General features: G+C 67.2%; 3 protein-coding genes across 3 annotated transcripts in view; 2 read left to right on the top strand and 1 right to left on the bottom strand.

Moving 5' to 3' along the window:
• Positions 1-1712, bottom strand: part of PFL1_02679 (uncharacterized protein) — a gene marked incomplete at both ends in the record, with an annotated part of 3190 nt that extends 1478 nt beyond the window's left edge. Inside the window, one exon of the mRNA XM_007880193.1 lies at positions 74-1712. Within this exon, the coding sequence (XP_007878384.1) occupies positions 74-1712 (1639 nt within the window). The remainder of the gene's footprint in view (positions 1-73) is intronic.
• A 1217-nt stretch (positions 1713-2929) lies between these two features.
• PFL1_02678 (uncharacterized protein) lies at positions 2930-7099 on the top strand (the record flags this gene model as incomplete). The annotated part of the gene is made up of 2 exons (XM_007880192.1): positions 2930-6172; positions 6335-7099. The coding sequence occupies 2 exons, from the start codon at positions 2930-2932 to the stop codon at positions 7097-7099; spliced, it is 4008 nt and encodes a 1335-aa protein (XP_007878383.1).
• Positions 7100-9540: 2441 nt separating this feature from the next.
• The window catches only part of PFL1_02677 (uncharacterized protein), a gene marked incomplete at both ends in the record, with an annotated part of 2321 nt that continues 1793 nt past the window's right edge, over positions 9541-10068 (top strand). Inside the window, one exon of the mRNA XM_007880191.1 lies at positions 9541-9963. Within this exon, the coding sequence (XP_007878382.1) occupies positions 9541-9963 (423 nt within the window). The remainder of the gene's footprint in view (positions 9964-10068) is intronic.

Raw genomic sequence — 10068 nt, 5'->3', positions numbered from 1 at the left:
CTGCTGCCGCGGCGCTAACCCTGGCTGTGTCCGCGGCGGGCGCCGCTGGCGCGAGACGTGCGTTAGGCGGCACCTGGCAGCGACACCGGAGGTTGCTGCGGCGGCGGCGGCGCAGACGAGCTGCCGTTGCTGGTGACCGAGGCGCTGCGGGCCGAGCGGGCCATGCCCGGTTGGCCGCTGCTTGGCCCTCCGAGCAGCACGCCCATCTCCTTGGCCTCCTTGTCGATGTTGACGAGGGACTGGAGGCAGACGTTGAAGTTGGGGTTCTGCTCGGTGCCGGTGATGACCTTTTGGATGAGCATGCGGAGGCCCTGCTGCTGGGCGATGAGCTGGTTGCGCAGCTGCTCGAGGTAGTGGCGGGTCATGCCGGGGGCCGGGTTCTTTGGCAGGCCCTCGTTTTCGGCCTTGAGCATCTGGGCGGCGACCATCGAGAGGTTGCGAAACATGACCTCCTGCTGCTGCTTGAGGAATATGATCTTGGTCGATACGGTGGGGTGGAGCTTGGGCATCTTTTGCTGGAGCGCAGCAGCCTGGGCCGAGAGGCTGGCCGCGTTGATGCCGGCGGGAAACTGAAAGGCGGGCTGGCCAGGCTCGACCTTGGATATGGAGCCAGACTTGGAGCGCTTGACGGCGGCCGGGCCGTCGGGGTTGTTGGCCGCAGAGGAAGACGACGCTGCTGCCGCTGTCGGGTCGTCGTCGTCGTCTCTGGAGCGCTTCTTGGAAGTCGAGTTGGGCGGCGCGGCCATGCCGGACACGAGCAAAGTGGCCTGCTCCTGGAAGCGGGGTTTGGCCGCGGCGGGTATCAGCTGAGGCACATTGTCAGCGGAGAGGTGGCCGGCCTCGGAGATGATGCGATGGAGCCGATCGATGGCGTCGGCTGCTGCGTCGGAAGAGGCGTGTGCTGGTGATTTGGCGGATGGCGGTGCGTTGCTGTCCACCTTTGTGCCATCGCCTGGCTTTAGGCCGCACGAGCTGACCGAGACGCCCCTGTGCGCGAGCCGAGAGCCGAGCTCTGCTGCGGTGATGCCGTCGTTTGCAGCGTGCTGGTTGAAGACGGGCGATGCGTCGAGGTCGAGAGGCATGATGACGTCCCTCGTCGAGATGTGGACGATGTGCCTGGCCATGGTGGTGGGCCTCTGGGGTGCGATGGCCGCAAAGCCTGGAGGCCCGGCGTGGGAGGCGGCATCGCGGGAGTCGAGGAGCTCCAAAGCGGCGACGAGAGCCTCTAGTGCGGGTGCGACGGGGTGTAGCCTGGACTCCGGCGGGTGTTGGGAGGCATCTAGGGGAAAGGGGAGGAAGGGGTCGTGTGGGTGACGTGTGCTGGGCAGAGGGTCGAGCTGTGCGTCGAGCCAGTCTGGCTGGAGGCGGTCGTCTGCAGCGGGCGAGATGCGGTCGAGCCAGTGGTGGTTCCTGGTGACGGTATCGAGGAACTTTGATCCGGTGATGAAGGGAAGCTTTGCCAGGGATCCCCTCGAACGCAGGAGCGAGTCGAGGTGGGCCGCCGAGGTGGGGCGGTATACGACGGCGGCGATGAGGAGCCTGGAACCCGGATGGAGCGAGGAGAGGGCGGCGGCGATGGAGTTGAGGAGGGGGGCTACGAGGTGGGACCAGGCTGCGCGTGTGCGCGGGTGGTCGAGGATGACGGCGACAACGAGGGCCTCTGGAGGGAGGGCGTGCTGTGCGGCGATGGCGGCCGAGGTTGGTGTGGGCATGGTGGAGAGGCGGGTGGGGCGGGTTGCGCCCAAAGCAGCTGGAGCGAGGTCAGAGGGAGGCGGGCATTGGTGGCGTGGTGTGCTGGGTGTTGCGAGCGTAATGCTGAGCGGTGTACCAGAGCTGGCGGTGTATGCCAAGCCGAGGGTGGTGGTGGTGGCGGGTGGTGGCGGGTGGTGGCCAGCAGAGCGAGCAAGATGCAAAGCCAAGCTTGGGCAGAGGTCGACGAGAGGCTGCCAGCCAGCCAGCCGCCGCCTCGCCCGAGTGCCGGCAAACGGGCCAGCGGGAAAAGGCAAAGCAAAGCAGAGCAGAGCAGAGCAAAGCGGGCGGCCCGTGCCTGGCCCGTGGAACAGCCTGGCCGGCGTGGTGCGTTTTGTATACGCCTGCAGGCTGGTGGATTCCCCAAAAGGGTCCTGCCGGTGGGGACCCAATAGCAACTCTATTGCGCGGCTGGAGCCGGTCTTGTATTGCAGCCCGCCGTGCCATGCACCCCGCCGGCCCAGGATCGGCAAGCAGAGCGGAGCAGCAGCAGCAGCAGCAGCAGCAGCAGCAGCAGCAGCAGCAGCAGCAGCAGCAGCTTAGCCAGCCAGCCAGCCGCCTATGGTATGGAAGGCCGCCTTCCGAGACGGCCTGGCCTGCCTCGGACTGGCGCCGATCCTTTGGCCGGCCCTGCCCTGCCCGCTCCCTATCTCCCTATCTTTCTCTCCATCACCACCACCATCGCCGCCGCCAACACCACCATCACCACGTCGTCGCCATCTGCTGCGCCCTCGCCCTGCCTGCCTGGCCTGCCGCACCGACCTCGGCGAGCACGCGTCGCATGCTCAGCCTCCAGCCGTCGTTTCGTCTTCTCGACCTCCACTTGGCCCCCATTACGGCCACGACGACCAAGGCGACGACTGCCACGACGATCCCCACCACCACCATCATCACCACCCAACAGCTCTCGTCTACATCCTTGCTCGACCCGCAACCCCATCCGCCCATGCCAACAGTCACCCTGCTTCGCCTCTGACGGCGTACCAGACGCTCCTGGCCCACCCACGCAAACCGCCATCCACGCCCCCGCCCTGGCCCCCCCGCTCGGTCTCGACCTGCCAAAAAGGCGGCTGCTGCTGCTGCTGCTGCTGCTGCTGCTGCTGCTGCTGCTGCCACTCTGCCACCGCTGCTGCTCTAGGCAACCCACAATCCAACCCCAACACCCTCCTCCTCCAGCATCATGCCAACCGCAAAAAGAGTCTCGTACGTGCTGCCCAACCAGCAGCCCCCGCGCTACTTTGGCCTGCCGCCCCTCGGCGCAGATAGAGGCTTCTCCACCGGCCCACTCCTCGTCCCATCCCAGAGATCGTCCCATCCGCCCCCGCCCACATCGCACCCGGCCGCCCTCCATCCCCAGCACACCCTCGCCGTATCCTCGCTCGCCATCGACACCACCACGTGCATCCATTCATCCGGCTCGGAAGACGATGAGCTCGCACCCGAAGGCATCCTCTACACCGGCGGCAGGGACGGCCTCGTGGGCTCATGGGAGCTCGGCCTGCCAATGCGAAAGGCCTCCACACACGGGTTTGCGCACGACACCCCACGCAACTCCAGCAGCGACGACCACGGCGACGACTCCGACGTCCAGGCGACAGAGGCGCTGCTCGCCAGCAGCCGCACCGACACCGACGCCGCCGCCCAGTGGCACGTAGACCCGCTGCGGGCCAACGAGGCGTGCCCCACCCAGTTCCGCCAGTGCGTCCAGTCGCACACCGACTGGATCAACGACGTCCTCCTCTGCAACCGCAACCAGACCCTCGTCTCGGCCTCGTCGGACCGCACCGTCAAGATCTGGAACCCGCACGACCCGCACACGAGCCTCAGCCCGCACGTCCTCGGCACCCACAAGGACTACGTCAAGGCCCTCGCCCACGCCAGCGAGTCCGACTACGTCGTCAGCGGCGGCTTCGACCGCGCCATCAGGCTGTGGGACATTCGCGAGACCAGGACCGCCCCCATCTTTGAGTTCGCCGACAGGACGTCGATCTACGCACTCGGCGTAAACCCCAACGGCAGCGTCATTGCCAGTGGGTCGCCCGAGCAGCACGTCAAGGTGTGGGACCCTCGCAGCGGGCAGAAGTGTGCCGAGCTCGTCGGCCACACCGACAGCATCCGCAGCGTCCTCGTGAGCCAGGACGGCCGCCACCTCCTCTCGGGCTCGTCGGACAGCACCGTCAGGCTCTGGTCCCTTGGCGAGCAGCGCTGCCTGCACACCTTCACCCACCACTCGGACAGCGTCTGGTCGCTCTTCTCCGCCCACCCGGACCTCGACGTCTTCTACTCGGGCGATCGCCAGGGCTACGTGTGCAAGGTCGACTGGGAGCGCTGCGCAGAGGTCTCCGAGGGCGAGTGTGTCGTCCTCTGTCGCGAGCGCGATTCGGACCTCTCGGCTTCGACCTCTTCCCTCGACGGCGACGGCGACGGCGACGACAGCGGCGGCGAGGCGGCCTACGCCTACCACCGCAGGGACGCCAAGGTCGGCATCCAGAAGATTGTGGCGCTCGACGACACCTACTTTTGGACGGCTACTGGCAGCTCCGACGTCCACCGGTGGCGCGACGTGCCGCGCCGCACAGAGCGCGAGGCGCTCTACCCAATCGGCGGGCTCCGCTCCTCGCGCTCCTTTGAGCACTTTGGCCGACGATCGACCAGCAGCTTCCACCCCTTTCGCAGCTCGTTGGCCGGCGGCCAGGAGCTGGCCCACGCCGAGCTCGTGGCGCCCGACCTCTCTCGGCAGACGTCGGTCAGCTTCATGGAGCCCCACACGCCTCCGCCTGGTCAGCCGAGGGCTGGGCGTTTTGCGGCCAGGAACGACTCGGTAGCCTCGCTCAACGGGCCCGCCATCGCCCTGTCGGCCGCCATGGACCTGCCTCCCGGCGGCGGCTCGGATCTGGCGGCCACAATGCATGGAATCCCCTTCGACAGCCTCGTCAGCCTGGCTCCCATCAGCGACCCGTACGGTGATCAGATTGGGCTGGGCAGCATCAGCATGCGCGACCCGCGCAGCTACGACGACGACCGCGCCAGCTCCGTGATCGGCCTCCGTTCGGCAATGAGCCACCTCTCCATCGACCAGGCCCGTCCCGGTCTCTCTCCGCCCACGACACCTTCGGCGGCCGCAATGGCAACGGCGGCCCACGCCCAGATTGCCAACGTCCAGGCCATGGACGGGCGGCAGCGGCCCGCAAGCACGCGTTCCGCCAGCCTGCGATTTGCGCCGATGCAGCAGACCATCAACGGTGCTGCGCACTCGTACCGGACGGGGTCCGACGCCGGCAGCGATGGCCTTGCGGGCGACGACGACGAAGGAGAAGCCGATGTCGACGGCGACGACGACGACGACGACGACGAGCCGGCCTATCAGGCGCGCCTATCGTTCGAGGACCGCGAGCTGGCCGAGGAGGCGCAGCCGCTGCGGACCAAGGCGGACGACATCATCCGAGGCTCCCACGGTCTGATCCGCTCGTCGATGCTCAACGACCGGCGCCACGTGCTGGCCATCAGCAGCACGGGCGCCGTCACTCTGTGGGACGTGGTCAAGGGCGTCTGCCTCGGCGAATTCGACCCGTCCGACGTGCGCGAGGCCGCCATGCAGTCGTCGCAGATCCCAGCGTCGCTGCTGCGGCGGTGGAGGCCGCAGCTGACGCCCGGCGACACGCTCGAGGCTGTCAAGGAGCGCATCGAGGGGCAAGGCGTGACGCCGCTGTGGTGCTCGGTCGACACCAAGAGCGGCGCGCTGACCGTCCACCTCGAGGAGCCGCGCTGCTTCGAGGCCGAGTTCTACATCGACGAGTTCGCCGACTGCGTCGACCTCGACGATTTCAAGGAAGACCAGCGCGGCCAGGTGGCCAAGTGGATCCTGCGCAACCTCTTTGCCGGCTTCGTGTGGGCAGAGGAGCAGCGGCGCGGGCGGCAGCAGGTGCATGGCGGCGGCGCGGTCTCGACTCCTGGGCTGGACCGGATACTGCAGGCGAGCAGGCGCGGACCAGCGACGCCGGGCATGACCATTGCGCTAGCCACGCCCGCCAAAACGCCGGCGTTCACTCCGGGGGGCACAGGACCGCTATCGTCGGCAGCCGCCCAGCGCACCCCACACGCCCTGCCGCCTTCGCACTCGGGCGGAGCGGCCAAGGCCGTCAATGGGGTCAGCCCGGGCCCGGCTGGCGACTACTTTTCGATCAAGAGCGCCGCGGCGAGGCAGCCCGACTCGAGCGCAAAGGCAGCGGCAACGGTGGCGACGCCGTCCGAAGGCGGTTCCTCGTTTGCCGACGCCGGGCCGCAGACGCCGGGCGGCAGCGGCCTGATGAGCAAGCTGCGATTTGGCAAGAACCGGGCCGAAAAGGTTGGCACGCCAACCGAGGCTACGAGCGACGCTGCGGCGACACCGGCTGCCAACGAGGAGCTGAGCGCCGAGATGAAGGTGAGTTTCGCGGCGGCGGCGGCGGCGGCGGCGGTGAGCAGGCAGACGACTGGCCCGAGCTCCGCTCCTTGCGATCAGCTGCCCAACATGACCAACCTGGCGCTGACCTCTTCCTCTTGCCGTCCGTGCCCGGTCTCTGCTTGCTACTCGACGGCCCGACAGGAGCAGCAGACGCACGCCGTCCTGCTGCAGCAGCTGCTGGCGAGGCCGATTGCGCCGCTGTCGATGCGCGAGGTGCCGGAGCTGCCGTTTTCGCCCGAGACGGCGCTGATTATCTCTGAGTCGTCGGCGGATGCGGGGTCGTGGGAGGTCGTGTACCGCGGGCTGGTGAGCAGCGCGGCCGACGACGTTGATGTGCTCGAGGAGCGGTCGCCGCTGTGGCTGCTGGAGCTGCTGCTGGGCAACCGGGTGCTGGCGCGGGATCCGGTCAAGCTGAGCTTTACGCTGCAGCCGTGGATCTCGTCTGGGGCCAAGCGGGATGGGTTTGGCGGGTTTGGCGACGGGTCGCTGCCGATGCCCGACATGCCGAGCGGCAACGCGCGGCTGACGGCGACGCGGTGCCTGCGGATCAAGAAGACGTGCGCCTACGTGTGCGAGAAGCTGGACCTGGCGTCGCCCCAGTCGCGCGCCAACAGCATCGCCGCCAGCCGCCGGTCGTCTGCGGATGCCGGGTTGAAAAAGGGCCCGGGCGGGGGGCTGGCGTCGCCCTCGAGCCACCTCAGCATGACTTCGCTGGCTGCGCAACAGCAGGCGCAGCAGCAGCAGCAGCAGGCGGGGGAGGCAGCGCCGGCAGCGGCGGCGGGGAAGCAGCAGGGACGACGGCGGCGGCAGCGGACCCGGACAGCGACGTTGAAGACGTGGGAGCGCTGCCGCCGCACGAGGTCGTCGAGATCGTGTGCAACGACTCGGTGCTGCCGGACGACATGACGCTGGCGCAGTGCCAGCGCTTCTACTGGAAGGCGTCGGGCGACATCAAGCTCGAGTACCGCATGAAGCGGCGGTGGCTCGGCCACCATCATGGTCTCTGAGATTGGAGCGTCGGTCGGTTCCGAGGTGGACACGACCCGGTACCCTAGCCTCTTGCAGCCGCTTTTTGGGCTGTGGGCAACCTGAATGGAAAACCCGTCACCGGCCCGGCCCTCGTCTGCCTGGCCTGCCATGCCTGCCTGCAACGGAGGCAACCCGTTCCGCGGAGCCGGGATCGACCCGGCCGACTAGATAGCGGTGAGGATCCGCCACTTTTTGCAAGGCATGGCGAAGAAGGACGAGCGGGGCGACAGGACCGTGAAGATGGCCGCTGGACCCTTGCCTGCCTTGGTTTGGCTTGGCTCACAGTAGTAGCGCTTGGGCTTTGCTTGCGAGATGCAGGGCAGGTCAGGTCAGGTCAGGGCAGGGCAGCCGCCCGCATCTCGAAGCCCCAGGGTCCAGTCGGTCGGTCGATCTGCGAGGCGAGGCCAGATGCGACGTCACTCGACATGCCCGCGCCCGACCTAGCCGCTTTCGGACGCATCGGAGAGAAAAAAAGGGCAGCCAGGCAGCATCGACAAACGAGCAGCGAAAATGCGGAAAGATCGTCGTATCGGCAGCACCTGCCTGGCTTGGTTACCTGTACCAGTAAGCGGGTGAGACCAGACCTTGATTGATGTCCTTGCCCGCCTCGCCGTCACCGTATCGCAGCGCACCCATGGGGGCGTCTTGACCTGGTCAAAAGGCGTATTTCGTGCGCCGCAAGAAGGCCCCCGGCCGTGCTCAACGACGTCAAGGCCTCTCTTTGACCCTGCGACGGGAGAGACGGCACGGTTCCGATCGATGGTCGGCAGTGGACCGGATCAGAAAAGGGGGCGGGGACTGGCGGAGGCTGGCCCAGGTCGTGCTTCGATGAGACAGAAAGCGAGAGAGGGAATGCACCAGGCAGCGTCGTACTGTATCTCGAGCGGGCAGTGGCCAGAGGGCAGGCCGGCGAATCAGAAGCACCAAACGACGAGGTGGACAAGTGACGTTGTTGATCGCTGCTGCGCTGCTGCTTGCCTCTCTCCCTCTCGGCGTCTTAGCGTTGTCCTTGCCTCGCTTGGATCGCGATCTCACCGTCCCTCGTCTAGCCCCATCGACATGGCTCCCTCCACCCGTACTCTACTTACGTCGCTTTCGACGCTCGACGCGGAAGGTGAGGCCCCTCTCTGTGCTTCCGATCCGTTCGAGCCGCCGCAGAGAAAGAGACGCGAGTGCTGGGATTTTTCTTGCGTAAACACGGATGGCCATGGGCCACGCCTCGCCACGCCACGGCCCACGCCATGGCGTGAGATGGACCTCCCCAGGATCTCGGCTGGCCCGCTCGCCCCATCTCGACAGTCGAGGCTGTGCGGAGCGCAGTGCACCGAGCGTCACGTACTCGTGCCCTGCCCCCCATATCACGATGCCAAGAAAAACGATTGCCAGCGCTGCGCTGCCTCGAGGGGCCCAAGTTGCGAGTGGCGTATGCGATGGTCGTGCCCGGTAGTGTGCAGAGGGACATGTGTTCGGCCTTCCCCCCCCCCCCCCTCCCCGCACGTACGCCGCCTGCGTGGCCATCGAGCCACACCCATCCAGGGTCCATCCGTCGGTCGGTCGCCCCTCGCCCTTCGTCCGGCTCGATACGGTGCAGCAGCAGTGCGAAAAGGGACAATGGCCGACGGCTACGTAGCCATCCAGCCAGCCAGCCAGCCAGCCAAGACCGGCTTTGCCTTGCCTTACTCTCCGCCTGAGCCGCCGCCGCCGCCGCCGCCGTCGCCGCCTCCGCCTCCGCTGCCGTGGCTTCGGGGCTATTCCGACGATGCCGTCAGAGAGAAGGCTCCGTCCGCCGCTTGCTTGTCTATGTGCCCCGGCCTCGCTCCCCGTCCTGTCTCGCATCGGAGCATTTGCGCGCCTCTAAACCCGCAGCCCAAAGAGCCCCTTCGATGCCTACCGTTGCCTCGCTCGGCCTCGACATCGCCGTCGAAACCCCGGACGCCCGCACCACGACAGACGCCGGATCGTCACTGCGCGCCCGAGTAGAGCTTTACAAAAGCATGCCGGCCCCTCCGCTCCTACCTGCCCGTCCCGTCTCGTGGTCCCGTTTCCCTCCGCCCTTTCCAACAACCACCATCACGCCAGCCGCTTCCTCCCAGTCTCGACCTAGACTTGAACGACTCGTAGAGGATCAAACGACGGCCGTCTCCCATCGACTTGCTTTGTCGACTACCAGCGCCTTTTCTTTCCCTGCCCGCCGCCGCCTCGACCCAGACGCGTCTCACGCCGCCACACGACCGACATCGACCCGACCCTAACCGACCCTCTTCCTGGTTCCAGCCCACTCGAAAGGCACATCCACCACCCCTTGGGCCCCGCCGACGATGGTCGACGAAAAGAAGGGCGGCCGGATCTCTCCGGCAGCCGAGAGCGGTACCTCGACCGTCCATGACGCCCAGAGCCGCAGCAGCGACACCGACGCCGCGTCGGGCCACGTCAGGCGCACCAGCACCGACAACGAAAAGCAGCCGCCGCCGCAGCAGCAGAACGGAGCAGGACGAAGCGGAGCGGGCAACAAGGGCGACGACACGGCCAACCCGTCGGGCAAGCGCGAGATCCGCATGCACGACCCGGCCGTCTACGCCAAGCTGGGCTACTCGTTCCCCACCTGGAAAAAGTGGTGGATCATCACCGTCATCTTTTGGATCCAGCTCTCGATGAACTTCAACACGGGCGTGTACGCCAACGGCGTCAAGCTCTTTGCCGAGCACTTTAGCATCTCGGAGCAGGCCGCCCGAGTCGGTCAGGTGAGTCCGCCAGCGAGCGACGGAGCGAGCGCGCCAGCGGGCGAGTCGTGCCGCGCCGCGTCGCGTCCGGAGACTGGACCCGGCGCCTGCCTCCATCCTTCCCCC

Source organism: Pseudozyma flocculosa, assembly GCF_000417875.1.
Source record: "Pseudozyma flocculosa PF-1 unplaced genomic scaffold scaffold00007, whole genome shotgun sequence".
Taxonomy (NCBI): domain Eukaryota; kingdom Fungi; phylum Basidiomycota; class Ustilaginomycetes; order Ustilaginales; family Ustilaginaceae; genus Pseudozyma; species Pseudozyma flocculosa.
The sequence above is the reverse complement of the archived record's forward strand: the minus strand, read 5'-3'. Positions and strand labels throughout refer to the sequence as shown.